Below are 18,058 nucleotides of genomic sequence, written 5' to 3'. Positions count from 1 at the left end.
GGAATGGAGGCCATTGCGTGGGTGTCAGCCTAAGGGGCAGATACTGCAGAGCCGAGTTGTACAGAGAAGGTCAGGAAGTTCTCCCAGCCCAGCTGCCATCAGCTGCTTTAGTCTTGATGAGGTGAAAGGCAGTGATAGGGTCTCGCCTTTAGACCAAGTTAGCCTTGAACTCGCATGGATTCCCCTGCCTCAGCTTCTCAAGTGCTGGGGTAGCAGGTGGGCGCACCAGACCCAGCTCCCAGGCTTCACTGCAAATGTCTTTACTAGGCTCTGCATGCAGCTTGCTTCCGTCTTGTTTATGTTCGTGATAGCGTAAACCCAGATGCTGCCCTGAGCCCCTCTGAGGAGGCACACTCTGAAGACAGACACTGTAGAGACGGAGTGCTTGCAGAGTTAGTTCCCAGGCCTTCTCATTTCATTCGTCTTCCCTGACACCATCTCGTCTTCTCCCCCTGCTCTCCACCTCCTTCCATCAAAGGGAACAAAATTGAAGCAGTCTGGACAGGCTGGGGACAGGCTTTGGTTCTCTGAGACAGCCTTGTACTCTTGCAATTGGAGCCCTAGTTAGCCTCAGACTGGTCACAATCCTGCTTTAGCTTCAAGTGCTGGGCCAAGGGTGTGCGCCAGGGTGCCACAGCAGCCCTGGGGCCACTGCATTTCTCAGGTCACTGTTTCTCCTTAGAAGATGTGACCCTTGGCTAGGCAGTGATGGCACATGTCTTTAATCCCAGCGCTTAGGCGATAGAAATGGGCAGATCCCTGAGTTCAAGACCAGCCTGATCTACAGAAGGAGTTTCAGGACAGCTGTAGCTGCACAAAGAAGCCCTGTCTCCAAAAAAAAAAAAGGAGAAAAGAAAAGGAAGGAAGGAAGGAAGGAAGGAAAGATGTGGGAGGATGATGGCTCTGCAGTTAAGAGCACTTACTGTTTATTACAGAGGACTCAGTTTTAGTTCCCAGCAGCCACTGTTGGCTCACAGCTGTCTGTAACTCCAGCTCCAGGGCATCTGGCACCTTCTGACCTCCACGGGCTCCTGCACACGTGTGATACACTCAGGCACACAAAATATAATAAATGTTTTAATATTAGGAAAAGACACACACTGTTAACAGTCTGGATTGTCCTTCCTTGCAGCCAGCAGTGACACTTCTCAGAGAGCTTTCTTTGGTCCTTGCATTGCTTGTTCACAAGTCCTTGAGGCTTTGTCCATGACACAGTCTGGTCTGTCTGCAGGAACACAGGTTCAGACAGCTGTCACTTTGGGGAGAGCACACAGCATCTCAAACAGCAGGTTGGCTGCTAGGAGAGCCGTGTTGCCTAGGAAGGAGAAAGAGAGATGCTGTGGAGGTGGTGCACACCTCCCTGAAGCCCACTCTCCAGGAGCTGCAGCCTTCCAGCCTTCCCAGAGCCCCGGCTTCTAAACTAGGGGTGCCATCTGCCTGTGACCACACCTTCAGTTTCATCAGGCATCCTTTGGAGACAGTATGAGAGCTCTGAGGGACCACCCATACCATTGCTGACGGCAGGTGCTGTACATGCACCACTACCCCCCCGCCCCCTCCCCCGGGCCAAAAGACCTCACTGGAAGCTTTTATTTTCTTATTCCATAGAATTACAAGAATGATAATCTGCTTTGCCCAGATGTCACCTGTAGCAATGCCCTACTTCGCATAAAATATGCTTTGCAAATTCACTTTGCAGTAAAATATCAACGGAGCATGCCACTGAGGCACCCTATCACTAAATGGCAGGCTGTTGGCGCTCTGTTTTCACTACAAACACCTGGCACCTCCCACGGGTTTTGTTCAGGTTCATTAGCTCGTGTTTATCAGGTCTGTGGTAACAGGTTTCTTTCTTCAGTGCTGGACAGTCTCCACCTGGTCCCCGAGGTGAACATGGAGACCTTACTCAGTAAATGAATCTAATTTAAGCTAACTGCTGCTAGCGCGTCAGTCCTCCTCTTTACTCACCAGAGAGATCATACGGTGGGGAAACTTCCACAAGATCGCAGCCCACCACATTCAGGCCTTGACAGCCCCGGATGATCTCCAGAGCCTGTCCGAGGGAAACTGACAGTCATTTCCAATGGCAAGCAATGACAATAGAGGCACAGATACACATCCTTGACCTAGACACGTGCTGGCTACAGCCACACTGGTGGGCCTCCCAGGGACACAAGTCACAACACACAGTCCCTCTCCTACAGGCTTCACAGTATGATGAGTCAAGAAGCCAGAAGATGCCAGGTGTCAAGAGTCTGGAGTCAGCAATCTATAGGAAACTGCTAGGGGAGGCTTCCTGAGGTGCAAACAGTTTAAGGGACTGGCAGAAGAGATGACCCTATACCCATTCTAGGCAGAGGCACAGGCTAGGGGACAGAGACAAGGTAGGCCCAAGTAAATGGATATGGCCCGAGGTGGGTGGGGCAGCAGGTACAAAGGCAGTTGCCTCCTCCAAAGAAGTTTCCACCCTGCAAATGAAAAGCTTGGGCTTAGGTTAGGATTGCTCCAGAAATGCTTGTGATAAGACAGGGAGTGCCAAAGAAATCAAGGTTGATTTTTAAAAGAAGACATTTCTTATTTCAGAGTTCGTTTATTTTATCAGCAATTGATTCTATTAATTCCACATTACTGCCAGCTCTGTCTTCTCTAATGTAGTTCTTATATCTGCTTTTCTTCACAGGATATTAACTGTATTTAAAAGAAAATTAAGCATTTCAGAGATAAAATTTCTACCAGGTTCTTGCCATTAAAGATTAATTAAATGTAACTTCAATAGTAGGGCCATAAATAAAGTGATTTATACGGCTAATGTCATCAACACTGTCAAGAGACCTATTTCTTTTTTTTTTTAATTAATTTTATTAATTTATTCATATTACATCTCGATTGTTAGCCCTTCCCCTGTTTCCTCCCATTCTTCCCTCCCTCCCACTTGATTTCTTTAGCATCAGGTGATTTTGGCATATTATATCTTATGTGATAAATATAGCACCATTGTTAAAAGAAGTATTTGAAATATGACAGAAAAAGGTTAGTTTTACTAGCTATATAGTTTCAGAATATGGGTCTGTTTAGTCTCTCGAATCCACAATTAATACTTATTTTTCTTTTTAAATGTGCAACTGAAATTCTGTTTCTCAAAACTAAATAAAATAATGAGTGTGAAAAAAAAAGACAGGGAGTGTCTGGGGGTGACGTACTTATGATCACCCTCCTTTATTAGAAGATGGATCGGTTTACTTACACCTTGGATGACTTGCCACCCATAGTGAGAAATGGGCAAAGGCCCTGCTCTTGTAGAGCTCAGCACAGCTCATCACGTTTGGCCACAGAGTGCTCTAGCCACCTGGCTAGGAAGTCAGTCTCCATGTGTGTACTTTACAATTTTAACCATAAGTGGAGCTGGGAATGGCCCACAGGACTTTGTCCATGCCCTCAGCCTAAGTTCAGTGTTCTCAAGCGGGGACACAAAATGGTCCCCACAAATTGACTACAGGTGAACTAGAGGCAGAAAGAACAATAAGCGCCAGGCAGGCAGTGGTGGTACATGCCTTTAATTCCAGCATTTGGGAGATAGAGGCAGGCAGCTTTCAGAGTTCCAAGCCAGCCTGGTATACAGAGCAAGTTCCAGGACAGGCAGGGCTAACCAGAGAAACCCTGTCTCAAAAAGAGAAAGAAAGAAAGAAAGAAAGAAAGAAAGAAAGAAAGAAAGAAAGAAAGAAAGAAAGAAAGAAAGAAAGAAAGAGAAAAGAAAGAAAAAACGAGCCAAGAAGAAGAGGAAAAGGGAAGAAGCAGAAAAGAAGATGAGGAGAAAGGATTCTCAGGGCCCTCAGGATGGTGCTATGGTTCAGGGGAAAGCTGATGCTTTTTCTGGCCTCTACAAGAACTTGTACACACAGCTTGCTCTCTCCCTCTCCTTCTCCCTCCCCCTCTCCCTCTCTCTCTCTTACACACACACACACACACACACACACACACACACACACACACACACACGCATACAAACTCCAGGAGTCCACTGGGGAAGCCCACTTACCTGATTAGGGGTGAGTCCAGCAATTTCCGGTGTCCCTGTTCCAGGGGCATAGGCAGGATCCAAGGCATCTATGCCAAAGCTGATATAAAGAGGCTTGCCCCCCATCTGCTGCCTGATCTCTGCCATCAGGGGGACCAATGACTTCATCCAACAGTCTTCAGCCAGGACTACACGGAAGCCCTAAGCATGGGAAAGCCAGAGAGCTGGAGATCATGGCTGGCTTCAAGCGTAGCTTCATACAGCTGACCCCAGCTTCCATGAGGGGGACCACTGTCCCCACACTACTGATAAAGCCAGGAAGCAAGGTCAAAGCTTAGCTAAAACCAAACACGAGGAAGCTTCTAGATGCTTCTGTTCAGAACACTGGCCTTGACACACTCTAAAATCAAGGAGCTGGACAGTTCAGAAAGCTCGGTTAGGGTAAACGTACTTACCGTCAAACCTAATGATCTGAGTTCAGTCTCAAGCCCCCACACAGCAGAAGGAAACAGATCACAAGTGTCCTCTGACCTCCACACTCATGCTATGGCACACACACGTGCACACACACACACACACAATAAATAAATGTGGGGACTGAAGAGATGGCTTAGTGGTTAAGAGCACTGGTTGCTCTTCCAAAGGACCCAGCTTCAAATCCTAGTACCTACATGGCAGCTCACAATTGTCTGTAATTCCATTTCCAGGGGATCTGACACTCAAACAGACATCCATGGAGGCAGAATGCCAATGTAAATAAAATAATAATAAAAAGTATGATTAAGCCAGGCGTGGTGGCGCACGCCTTTAGTCCTAGCACTCAGGAGGCAGAGGCAGGTGGATCTCTGTGAGTTCGAGGCCAGCCCGGTCTACATGACAAGTTCCAGAACAGCCAGGAGTACATCGTGAAAGCCTGTCCCCAAAAAAAGAATCTGGGGTGTCTGTGTGAAAGCCTTGCACACATCTGATCTGTTCGGATCAGAGCCTTCTGCTGGACGTTAGAATAAACATTAAGAAGAAGCGTCTAGCCTAGACTCGGGTTCACACCCCTGTGTCTTCTAAGCCAGCAGCCTCCAAGGGCTTTGCTTTCTGCTTCATTCTCCTGGGAGGCAACAGGCAGCTTCTGCCTCATTAATGTCTCCCAGGCACAATGGCTCACACCTGTAATTCTAACAACTCAGGAGGCTGAGGCAGAAGGATCACCATGACCTGTAGGCCAGCCTGGGCTATAGAATAAGATCTTGTATCAAAACAGAAGCAAAACCCAACAACCAAGTCTCACTACTCTTGCCCACATGACTCACCTGATTCAAAAAAAAAATCAACTTTTCTTCTCTGCTTGCTTGTGTGTGTGTGTGTGTGTGTGTGTGTGTGTGTGTGTGTGTGTAGCACATGTGTGTGTGTGTGAGAGAGAGAGAGAGAGACAGACAGACAGACAAAGAGGTGGGGGGGCGAGGCGCAGCACAGGCTGAGGTCAGAGGACAAACTTTTAGAGTTGTTTCTCGCCTTCCACCATATGAGTGCTGGGGCTTGAACTCAGGTCATCAAACTTGCAGCAAGCTCCTTTATTCTGTGAACCATCGTGCCAGCCCATTTTGGTTTTGCCCTCAAGGTCTCATGTAGCCTAGGCTTGCCAGGAATTCATTATGAAGCTGAGAATAAAGTTGGATTCTTTTTTTTTTTTTTTTTTTTTCTTCTTCTTCTTCTTTTTCTTTTTCTTCTTCTAAGACAGGGTTTCTCTGTGTAGCCTTGGCTGTCCTGGAACTCTTTTTGCAGACCAGGCTGGCCCTCAAACTCACAGAGATCCACCTACCTCTGCCTCTGTGCCAGGATTACAGGCTTGTGCCACCACGCTCGGCGATGTTGGATTTTTGAAGGTTGGGAACACAGACCTGCGCTGCCATATCTAGCTTAGCCCACATTCTGAACTTCAGGAAAGGCCCTTTTGAATCCCTCTTTGACAATGGAGGAGACACTCTGGGGCAGAGGGAGGAGCATCACCTGGCTCCTGCTGTATCTGTAGGGGTCCAAGGTCCTGGAAGACCCGCGGATGCCAATCTGCACTACTCGCTTACAGTCCAGCAGTCCCTCATCCACGCTTCGGCGGAAAGATGTCCGATGGTAGACCTTCTCGTCCAGAGTTTTGTCAGTTGTGTTGGTGTGGGCACCCACATGCACTAGACCCACAGGGCCATGCCTGAAGACAAAGCGGCAGCTCAGAGGTCAAGGGGTCCTGGCACCAACTGCCTGCCTTGCATCTGTTTTCTGGGTTCACCTCACTCAGCACCTAGGACAAACGGGGAAGAAGCAGACTCCACTGGCCTGCCACCCAGAATTGCAGAGAGAAGGACAATGGCACAGGTTGGAACTCAGTAAAGGCGGAACCAATAAGAGGCACCTTTTCTCCCGCTAAGGAGGAACCAATCAGAGGCGCCTTTTCGCCCTAAGGCTGAACCAATCAGAGGCGCCTTTTCGCCCTAAGGCGGAACCAATCAGAGGCGCCTTTTCTCCAGCTAAGGCACCAACAGGATGTTCTGACCCTTCTCCTCGTCCTCAGCCTTGCTGAGCATCATCAGGCAACACAGCCCACAGTAGCGGGAGGCTAGCACAGCAGCTTGAGACAAGATGGACCCCACCCACCCCTCAGTCAGGATGCTGCTACCCCACACGTCTTCCCCCAAAACCAAAACTCCCATCCTCAATTTCCACCCTCTCCCCTTCCCCCAACTAAAAGACGAAGCTGATGAATACGAGACGATTTGAACCTACTGAAAAATCTAGTTTTTGTTGTTCAGGCAAGAAAGGAGTCTGTATTTGTCAATATTTGTATTTGGCTTGCAAAGAAAAGCAAACATAAAGTGCTGAGGTTGTGTGTCTCACTCGGGACTCATGTCCCAATTCAGAGGCCGGCTGCAAATGCAGAGTGTGTGCACCACAGCGGATCTAGGCCACGGGAAAGGGCGCCAAGCTGATGACTGACAGAAACACCTGGAGTCCCGCCTTAGGTCTGAGCCATAGAAACAACTCAGTGGGGGAATTCCCACTAACCCTTCCATAACCTGAGTCCACAGAGATCACTCAGTGTCGCCCAGGAGCAACTGCACCCTAGCTCCAGAAGGTTGCGACTTTGAGAGACTTACTCCTTTGCCACCGCTTGCAGTATGGGATACGTGATTGTGTGGTCTCCACCTGCAAAGAGAAAAAAGCAGACGCCTACAAACAGGAGCAAGACCGTCCCGTGCAACAATCCTGAAGCTCCCTGACGCTGACACCCTTTTGGATATACTACAGAGCTGTTTCCACAGCTAAACGGCCATGGGCGGCATTTTAAAAGGAAAGTGCCGCATCCCCCAACCCTGTTGTTTAAAAGCTGGAGCTGGAGGGATGGCTTGAGTACAGACTATTCAACACTCATCACTCATGTCAGGCAGCTTGCAAGCCATCGAGAACTCCAACTCCAGCTGAACCAACACCTCTGGCCCTCACCGGCACCTGTACTCACTTGCACACAGAGACTCATGAGGGGGAATTACATAAGTCAAGGCTTATGAGTTGTTCTACAAAACAGCCCTGTCCTACACATCTCCCTGTGAGGGAGGGTGTGAACAGCCTATCCCTGCATTGCCTGATAACGACAGCTGAAGACCCTACGTTACATTTGTTTTAATTTTTATTTCTGTGTGTCTGTGATGTGTGTGACTAATGGCCTATGTGGAGCAATCCGAGGTCGATCCTCCTTCAGTATGCTCTAGGGATCAAATTCAAGTCATTAGGCTTGCCCGGCAAGCACTTTTACACACGGAGTCATCTCTATGACTCAAATATTTTACTTTAATTCTTATGTAAAGATTTATTTATTCTCGGTCTCAAAAAAAAAAAAAGATTTATTCATTTGGGGTTGGAGAGATGGCTCAGAGGTTAAGAGCACTGGATGCTCTTCCAGAGGTCCTGAGTTCAATTCCCAGCAACCACATGGAGGTTCACAACCATCTATAATGAGATTTGGTGCCCTCTTCTGATCTGCAGGTGTTACATGCAGGCAGAGCACTGTATACACAAATAAATAATTCCTGGGGGGGAAAAGATTTATTTATTTTTCTCTGTGAGTTCCAGGCCAGCCTGGTCTACAGAGGGACTTCTAGGACAGCTAAGGCTACACAGAGAAACCCTGGGGGGGAGGTGATTTTGGGATATTTGAGGGGGGGTTGTTTTGTTTTGTTTTTCAAGACAGGGTTTATCTGTGTAATGGCCCTGGCTATCCTGGAACTCTCTTTGTAGACCAGGCTGGCCTCAAAGTCACAGAGATCCGCCTGTCTCTACCTCCCGAGTGCTGCGATTAAAGGCCTGAGCCACCATGCCCAGTTTATTTATTTTTAATTTATGTGTTTGAGTGTTTTGCCTGCATGTATGCCTCTGCACCTCGATCATGCCTTGGGCCCTCAGAGATCAGAAGAAGGCATCAGATCCTCTAGAACTGGAGATATGAATGACAGTGAGCTGGGATTTGAACCTGAATTGTCTGCAAGAACTGCCAGAGCTGTTAAGTACTGACCCATCTCCGCAGACCCATACTTCAGTTAGTTTTAACGTATGTTTAACAGCTACCCTATTTTTGTTGTTGTTGTTTTGTTTTGTTTTTTGAGACAGGGCCTCTCTGTGTTAGCCTTGGCTGTCCTAGACTCACTTTGTAGACCAGGCTCGCCTTGAACTCACAGAGATCCACCTGCCTCTGCCTCCTGGGTGCTCCAATTAAAGGCGTGTGCCACCACACCTGGTTTTTTGTTGTTGTTGTTGCTTCGTTTTTTTTTAATCTCAGACGCTAACCCACGCATGCCAGGCAAGAGGACTGTCACACTAATCCCATCATTTGTTTGTTTGCTTCTCTCTGCAAAGGAAACTCCATTTCCCCAAATTCTGGTGACTAGACAAAAGCCAACATCCCTCGGGAACTTGTAAAGCTGGTTCCTCTCTACCAAGAGGAGCCATTTCCCTTATGCCTGGCAGAAGGCACAAGTGGCCGTGGGTGGTGCCTATTAGCATGCCAAAGCCCGTGCTGGCCTCCAGCCTCCCTCCCTGTCACAGATGCCTGGAACACCTTTCAGGGTTCGTGATACCATCACCTGCTCCCCTCCCCTAGAATCCTCCAGCTCATGGGCTTCCCTCCCCCAGCTGCTCACTCTCCTGACAACCCTGCTGGTTCTTTAGCTATCCTCCTCCCCTTCTCTCTACAGGCCATGTTCAGGCTTCTCAGACTTATTTTTATCTCTGCTCTAGACTCTTCCAGATGTCTCTGGCTGTTTGTTCTCCCCACCCCACCCCACCCCCCTCTCTCTCCTCTCTCTCCTCTACAATAAAAACCTTCCCCTTAGCCATACCATAGAGAAGTCTTGTCATTGTTTTATCCATCTAGTGTTGCTTGTATATATCTAGGTATGGTGACATGGTGCTCTTTGATGGTACTGCCTTCTTCTTCTTCTTCTTCTTCTTCTTCTTCTTCTTCTTCTTCTTCTTCTTCTTGTGACAGCATCTCACTAAGTTGCCCAGGCTAGCCCCAGGACCCTCACTCTGCAGTCCAGACTGGCTTTGAACTTGTGGTCTCCCTGCCTTAGTCTCAGGAATAAGTAGGATTACAGACTACCCTATTGAACCGTACAGGCTGCTCAATCAGGATTAGCATTGATACTTATATTTTTTTAATTTTATTTATTTGTATAGTATTCTGCCTGAATGTACACCTGTACGCCAGAAGAGGATACCAGATCTCATTATAGATGGTTGTGAGGCACCATGTGGTTGCTGGGAATTGAACTCAGGGCCCTTGGAAGACCAGCCGGTGTTCTTAACCTCTGAGCCATCTCTCCAGTCCAGCATTGATACTTATTGATAGTAACCATAGCTGAGTTTTATTGAAGCTTCAGATCTCCGAGCAGAAGGATGTGCTTGTTAACTACACACCCCACACAAAATGCAGTGAGATAGGCATTGTCACTCTACCTGTTGACAGAGGAGCCAAGCACCCAGCCACAAGCCCCTGTGAGGCAGCTTGTGAGAGCTGGGTTAAGATGTCAAAACTGGCACCTTGAAGCCTCCCTCCCTACTGCTGCCACACTGGTAGCTAGGCCACCCAAACTGACCAAAAATTAACAGGAATAATAATAACAAAGACCCTCACAGCCGGGTGTGGTGGCGCACGCCTTTAATCCCAGCCCTTGGGAGGCAGAAGCAGGTGGATCCCTGTGAGTTCAAGGCCAGCCTAGCCTACAAAGCCGGTCCAGGATAGCCAGGGATATACACAGAGAAACCCTGTCTCGAAAAACAAAAAAAAAAAATTAATAATAACAACAACAACAATAATAATAAAGTCCCTCTCATGCTGTTTGCAGTTGAGAATCAAAGAAGTAGAGAGGAAAAGTGAACCACTGCCCTGTAGGCTGATACAAATCCTGACCAGTTCAGTATACCCTCTGGAGGGCAGGAAAGATGGCTCAGCAGGTAATGGTGCTTGCTGCCAAGCCTAGTGACCTGTGTTTGACCCCCAGGACCCACATGGTAGAAGGAGACAACAATGCCCAAAAATTATATTCTGACCTCTATATGTATACTGTGACACATGTGTGCATGGTCACACACTAATAAATCAATGTAAGAAAAGCCAGGCATAATGGCACAGGCCTTTAATCCTAGCACTCAGGAAGCAGAGGCAAGCCGATTGATGTGAGTTTGAGGCCAGCCTGGTCTACAAAGTGAGTCCAGGACAGCCAAGGCTAACACAGAGAAACCTTGTCTCAAAAAATTAAAAAAAAATTAAAGGAAAATAAAAAGGGAAAATCAAGGAACAAACAAATGACACTCTTGCCCTTCTCACATTCACTAAAAACATTTTGTTGAGCAGGGTGTGGTGGTGCACGCCTTTAATCCCAGCACTTGGGAGGCAGAGGTAGGTGGATCGATGTGAGTTCGAGGCCAGCCTGGTCTGCAAGTGAGTCCAGGACCACCAAGACTACACAGAGAAACCCTGTCTCGAAAAACCAACCAAACAAACAAACAAACAAAAAACATTTTTGTTTGTAAAATTGAGAAGCCACAACTAAGCCCCTGTTGATAGCCTTCTTCAGGTCTGAGGTGGAGAGCAGGGAGGAGGGTGACAGTCTGGGGTGGAGGGCAGGGAGGAGGGTGACAGGTCTGGGGTGGAGGGCAGGGAGGAGGGTGACAGGTCTGGGGTGGAGGGCAGGGAGGAGGGTGACAGGTCTGGGGTGGAGGGCAGGGAGGAGGGTGACAGGTCTGGGGTGGAGGGCAGGGAGGAGGGTGACAGGTCTGGGTGGAGGGCAGGGAGGAGGGTGACAGGTCTGGGGTGGAGGGCAGGGAGGAGGGTGACAGGTCTGGGGTGGAGGGCAGGGAGGAGGGTGACAGGTCTGGGGTGGAGGGCAGGGAGGAGGGTGACAGGTCTGGGGTGGAGGGCAGGGAGGAAGGTAAGGAAGGTGTGAGCCAGGTATAAGTTGGAGGGTTGAGAGGGAAGTGGCAGAGGTGTGTCATACATGCAAAGAGAACAGTTGAAAGAAGGGGAAAAAAACCCTACAACTTAATTAAGATAGATACTACTGCAAAATGATAATAGTTTTGAAAATCAATGCAAAAAAAAAAAAAAAAAGAAAAGAAATTTTTTGATGAACAACAGCAAAGTCAGTAATGAATTCTCCTTGTCAAACCGGGCCTTAAAGCAAAGGCAGGGACTAGGTTATTTATCCTAGTTCATTTATTTATTCATTTATTTATTTATTTATTTATTATTTTTGGTTTTTCAAGATAGGGTTTCTCTGTGAAGCCTTGGCTATCCTGGGCTCCCTTTGTAGACCAGGCTGGCCTCGAACTCACAGCGATCTGCCTGCCTCTGCCTCTCCTATCCTATCAATCTTAACTGTTGATTGTTTTTCTGCCCCAAGGCAAATGCCTCAGTGGCCTTTACTCTAGTTAACCAGTCTTCTTGTTGTTGCTGTGTTATTGTTGTTTTGTTTTGTTTTCCTGAGACAGGGTCTTACAATGTATCCTCCATTGCTCAGCAAACCAAAACATTAAGTCTCCTCTCCCCTGAGATAAAAATGAGTGAACTGAAGTTCTCTTTCCCTCTGTGTCCATCTTCACAGTAGCTTCCCCGGGAGAAATAGCTGTTCATGGGCCTATATGGAATAACCGCCCTCCCCCACGACCATGAAAAGGCTACACTTGCCCTTCCGGAGGCAGCCATTACCCAGGGTCAGAGGAACGCAGCCAGCTGCCACGATGTTCTGAAAGGCCTCTCGAATTAGCCGGCAGCTGTCCTGAAGGTTGTAAAGATTGACGTTGACGTTGCCTAGGTCCGCAAGCCTGAGGCACTGGAAGGGGAGGGCGCCTGTGCTGGGATTGACAGCTCCCAGCATCACCGATTCCTCCCTGATGCGATGGGGTCCAAATCTGGAGGGGAAGAACCGGCTCTGTGTCCAGCCGCTACAGAGCTCTGAAGGCTCTCAGTGCAGTGGTACTTTTCTCTCAACTCTTAACATTTTGGGACAGACTGTGCTGTCCGATTGCTTTTTCAGTCTGTAACCACCAGCAGTCAGGAGTACCTATTCCCCAAACCTGCACCCAGAAAAAGTAGGGCTGTCCGGCTGTTAACAGATATCACCACTGGGTATAAAACAAGGCCGGCTGAGAACCACTCATCTATGTCTATTTGGGCCTTTTTTAATTGTTTGTTTTACCGGGTCTGGTGATAAAGGCCAAGCTGGCCCAAACTCACTGTGTAGCCCAAGATCACCTCAAAAGCTCAACCCTCCTGCCTCAGCTTCCTGAGTGCTAGGATTACCAATATGCCACGATCACAGCAGGCTAACTCTTTCTGATCATATTCAGTTTATTAGTTGTCCACTGCTGTAACACGCTATCTGAGGCTGATTATTGTTTTTAGTACAAGGAAGGCGCAGTCAGTTTAAGCACTTGCCATGTGAGGGGCAAAGATCCAGGTCTGAGCCCTAGGTAAGGCCCATAGGTAACTGCCAGGTATGGTGGCACCCATTCAGAATCCCAGCACTGGGAATCAGGACCAGAGGGTCGGTAAAGGCTCTGTGGCACCGCTGTAGCCTACCCAGTGATCTGAGAGAGTCCCCTGAGAGAGTCCGTCTCAAACAAGATGGACAGCTATACAGAAAGACAGCTCAGTGGGCTGTGGCATGTAGGCACATGAGCATACATATGAAGTAAACATTTTTTTTTTCGTGAGACAGGGTCTCTCTGTGTAGCCTTGGCTGTTCTGGACTCTCTTTGTAGACCAGGCTGGCCTAGAACTCACAGAGATCTGCCTGCCCCTGCCTGGCAAACATTTTTTAAAGGCCTGGAGAGATGGTTGAACAGTTAGGAGCACTGGCTGCTCTTGCAGAAGATCTGGGTTTGGTTTCCAGCACGCACATAGCAGCTCACAATCGCCCTTGACTCCAGTTCTCAGAGGATCCAACAGTGTAACACAGTCCCTTCCTGGCTAGTCGGCACCAGGCAGAGATGTGGGGTGCAAACATACATGCAAGCAAGAACATGTGTGCACATAACATAAAAATAGATATATTAGCCGGGCATGGTGGCACACGCCTTTAATCTCAGCACTCAAGAAGCAGAGGCAGAACTCACAATTTGCTGTGAGTTCAAGGCCAGCCTGGTTTACAAAAAAAAAAAAAATCCCAGCACTCAGGAAGCGGAGGCAGGCAGATCTCTGTGAGTTTGAAGTCAGCCTGGTCTACAGAGTGAGTTCCAGGATACCCAGGGGTACACAGAGGGGTACCCTGTCTTGAAAAAAAAAAAAAAAATACCAAAAAATAATTTTTTAAAATGTTTTAAAAGTACCAACATGAAGCTGGGCGTGGTGGCACACGCCTTTAATCCCAGCACTCGGGAGGCAGAGGCAGGTGGATTGCTGTGAGTTCGAGGCCAGCCTGGTCTACAAACCGAGTCTGGGACAGCCAAGGCTATACAGAGAGACACTGTCTCGAAAAAACCAAAAAAAAAAAAAAAAAAAAAAAAAAAAAGGACCAACACGGGGCTGGAGAGATGGCTCAGAGGTTAAGAGTACTGTCTGTTTTTCAGAGGTCCTGAGTTAATTCCCAGCAACCATATGGTGGCTCACAACCATCTATAATGTGATTTGATGCCCTCTTTTTAAAAAAAAAAGTACTAGCATGTGATACACACCCCACTTTGTTCTTTGCCTGGTTGCCTGTTCATTGCTGGAGATCTAACCAGGAGCATCGCACACTGAATGGGACTTTCATTGCTCCACTATACCCCTCTATCCCTGATTCAAGAGCCCACTCCCCACCAATTTATTAGAAGACAAGATAATTCCTTAATCTGAGTTTCTGTTTCCAGCTCTTTAAAATAAATAAAATATTTATTTCATGGTGTGGTTGTAAGAATTAAACACGGTCATTTTTGCAAAATCATCATGGGTTCCTTAACTTTTTTTTTTTCTTGGCTGTCATAGACTTGCATTGTAGACCAGGCTGGCCTTAAACTCAAAGGAATCCACCTGCCTCTGCCTCCTGAGTGCTGAGATTAAAGGTGTGCATGCGCCACCAGGGTTCCTTGACATTTAAAGACAGCTTTTAAAATTCAGACCAACCCAGTCAGATGTAATGAGCTTAAGCAGAAACTGCTGGTGCTTACTAATTAGGAAAATAGATCCTATGTCTCTTTGACTTTGCTAGCTAGAGGAACCAGGAAGGGACAACCAATTTCTGTTCTCAAACCAGTGGTCCCTGGGATGGGACTAGGAGTGTGTGCACACCTACCATCCCAGCAAGGCTGGGGTTCTAGAAACTCTCCTGGCTTGCTATTGGAGCACAGGCTGACCTTTCTGAGCGCTGTCCAGGCGTCCGGAGGTTACAAGAGTAAACTGAAGCCATTCCTAACTACTGATGACCCTGAGATATCACTGCTGGCCTTTGAACCCTGTGTTAAGCCCTTGGCGTTGCTTGAGGGAAGAGAGAAATCACTTTCTCCAAGGCCTGCCCTGATCTCAAAATGACCTGGATAAAAAGGTGCAAGCCCACGTGCCTTCTGCGCTTCTGGCTGCTAAGCTCAGCCCAGCTACACGTTCCCAAGCCCAGATGCTTTGGCCTTACCTTGCCCCGGGCCGGTTTGAAGTCCCCGTGTCCAGAGGCACACCGATGAAGGCAGCGTCCAGTCCCTCGGGGGAGGACTGCAAGGGCAGCTGCATCATGGAGCAGACACCCACCGGCTGTACCAATGACTCAGAGCTGGGGGACTGGTGACATGGGGCATCTGAAGCCTGGCGGATCCCCAGGCACTCAGGACGGAAGAGCCCCACAGAGGAACGCCACGTGGCCACCCCGGACCCTGGGCCCCGGGCACAGCTAGATGCCAGTAGCCGCAGCATGCCGCCTATTGAGAAAGCCAACCGGGCCAGTGCGCCAGGCCCCAGTTGCAGGGCTCAAAGGGCAGGGACACCCTGGGATCAAAGAGACAGGGAGGGCCCCAGGGCCCAAGCAGTTCTCCACCTGTCCCCCTCCACCCCCCGCCCTGGAGTTCAGCCCCTGGATGGTTAACAAGCCAGGCCAGGGCTCTCCATTCACACCCACCTGCCCCACTCCAGGTTTGTCAGTGCAAGGAGTACCCCACCCCCACCCATCCCACCCCAACACCTGGCCTATTTAGAGTAGTTTTGTTTCGCTTTGTTTGCTGTTGTTAATAGTCTCAGTCTGTGGCCCAGGCTGCTCTGGAACATGTGTGGCCGGGTTTTGGTTCTTGCCACCCACATAACCAGGAGGCTTGCAACTGCTTTTAACTCCAGATTCCACTGGCCTCTTCTGGCACCCCGAGGCAGCCATTCACACAAGCACGCAGAAATAAGAATATACACATAAATAAATGATGACAAGAAGAGATAAAGAAATGCTTAAGGTTGGGAATCTCAGGAAACAGAAGGCTTTTTTTTTTTTTTTTTTTTTGAGAGGGTCTGTCTATGTAGACTTCTCTGCTCCAGCCTGGAAGTAGGCTGCAGCCTCAAAGTCTTAGAGATCCACCTGCCTCAGCACAAAGTAAAGGCATTTGACACCAGAATCAACATAATTTTTTTTCTGTTTTTTTGGGGTTTTTTTGTTTGTTTGTTTTTGTTTTTCGAGACAGGGTTTCTCTGTGTAGCCTTAACTGTCCTGGACTTGCTTTGTAGGCCAGGCTGGCCTCAAACTCACAGTGATCTACCTGCCTCTGCCTCCCAAGTGCTGGGGTTAAAGGCATGTGCGCCACCACGCCTGGCGGCGACATAATTTTTTTTTTTAAAGGATAGCTAGGGGTAGAATATTTGCGTCATATCTGCAAGACCTTCAGTTGCATTCTGAGTAAAGAGAATATAAAATAAAAATGCTTTACACTTGGGCAAGATAATATTAGCCTTTAACACAAGGAGGCAGAGGCAGAGAGCGAAGTCAGCCTGGTTTACCTGAGGAGTACTGGCCTAGCTAGAGCTACATAGTGGCATCCTGCTTTTTGTTTTGTTTATTTGTTTATTTTTTCAAGGCAGGGTTTTTCTGCGTAGCTCTGACTGTCCAGAAACTCACTCTGTAGACCAGGCTGGCCTCAAACTCAGAGATCCACCTGCTGCTGCCTCCCGAGTGCTCGGATTAAAGGTGTGCGCCACCATCGCCTGGCTATGTGTACCAAATGCTCATGAAGACCAGAAGAGGGTCAGATCTTCTGGAACTGGAGTTACAGATGGTTAATGAGCATATGTGGGTGCTCGGGATGGAACCTGAGTTCTCTGGAAGTGCTCTTAACAACTGAGTGTGCCACCACCGCGGAGTGACATCCTTAACACAAACAAAGCAAAACTTGCCAGACATGGTGGCACAGGCCTTTAAATCCCAGAATTCCAGAGGCTAAGAAAAAGGTGCATCTTGTGGGTTCAGAGGCCAGCCTGCTCTACAAAGTGAGTCCAGAACAGCCAGGGCACTTGTGTTTTTGTTTGTTTGGCTTGGATTTTAGTTTTGTTTTGTTTTGTTTTTAAAGATTTATTTTTTTTTTAAATAATTGTTTTACCTTTATTTTATGTGCATTGGTGTTTTGCCTGCAAGTATGCCTCTGTGAGAGTGTCAGATCTTGGAGTTACAAACAGTTCTAAGCTGCCATGTGGGTGCTGGGATTTGAACTTCGATCCTCTAGAAGAACAGTCAGTGCCCTTAACCACTGAGCCATCTCTCCAGCCCTGGATTTTGGTTTTTCAAGACAGGGTCTCTCTGTCTTGGCTGTCCTGGACTCACTTTGTAGACCAGGCTGGCCTCGAACTCACAGAGATCTGCCTCCTGAGTGCTGGGATTAAAGGTGTGTGCCACTATGCCCAGTATTGTTCTTAAGTCTAAGGAAATAAAAAAATCACTCAGGCCACCAAGATACCTCAGTTGGTAAAAGAATCAGCTGGCAAGCCAAACAAACTGAGTTTGATGCAGAAGAGAACTTACTCATAAAGGGTGTCCTCTGCCCCTCCACAGGAGCATCGGGCCACACGTGCACTCACATATGCAACACAAATAAATGTAAAAAACCAAAAGCCACAAACGCTAATTTTCTTTCTTTTCTTTTTTTTTTCTTCTAGCAATTAATACTGGATGGAAAAAAAAAACTGTGTGCCTTGGTGCACGACCTCCTAAACTCCACATCACTCACTCTAGGATGCACTTTGGAGGACAGGGCAAAGTTCTCTGAGGTTGGGATTGAGAGTATTCAACATTAGAAGAGGTTTCTAGGCAGGTCTGGCCATTTTCTAGAACAAATGCAATAGTGTGTCCTTTCGACGCCGTATTCTAATACGGTTTCTCTCCCATCACTTGCCCTTGAACACACCGTTTTCTCACTGCTGGTCTTCTTTTCATTCATCTCATAAATATTTATGGATGCCCACTGTGTGTCGACACTCTCTGCTCATGACTGGGGAACCCTCCCTCCTCATGCTCCAAAGAACGCCTTCCGAATGCATGATCTGGCATTTCTCCCGCCCCAGCTTCCCTC

At 48.0% G+C, this 18,058-nt stretch overlaps 1 protein-coding gene across 1 annotated transcript; it reads right to left on the bottom strand.

Moving 5' to 3' along the window:
• Window positions 1-1,061: 1,061 nt before the first annotated feature.
• Agmat (agmatinase) lies at window positions 1,062-15,474 on the bottom strand. The gene is made up of 7 exons (XM_051171959.1): window positions 15,160-15,474; window positions 12,261-12,463; window positions 7,156-7,204; window positions 6,017-6,212; window positions 4,037-4,216; window positions 1,969-2,053; window positions 1,062-1,315 (listed from the first exon to the last, which is right to left on the bottom strand). The coding sequence occupies exons 1-7, from the start codon at window positions 15,432-15,434 to the stop codon at window positions 1,242-1,244; spliced, it is 1,062 nt and encodes a 353-aa protein (XP_051027916.1). The 5' UTR covers window positions 15,435-15,474; the 3' UTR covers window positions 1,062-1,241.
• Between the last annotated feature and the right edge of the window lie 2,584 nt (window positions 15,475-18,058).

This window comes from Acomys russatus, chromosome 29 (genome assembly GCF_903995435.1).
Source record: "Acomys russatus chromosome 29, mAcoRus1.1, whole genome shotgun sequence".
NCBI lineage: Eukaryota > Metazoa > Chordata > Mammalia > Rodentia > Muridae > Acomys > Acomys russatus.
The sequence above is the reverse complement of the archived record's forward strand: the minus strand, read 5'-3'. Positions and strand labels throughout refer to the sequence as shown.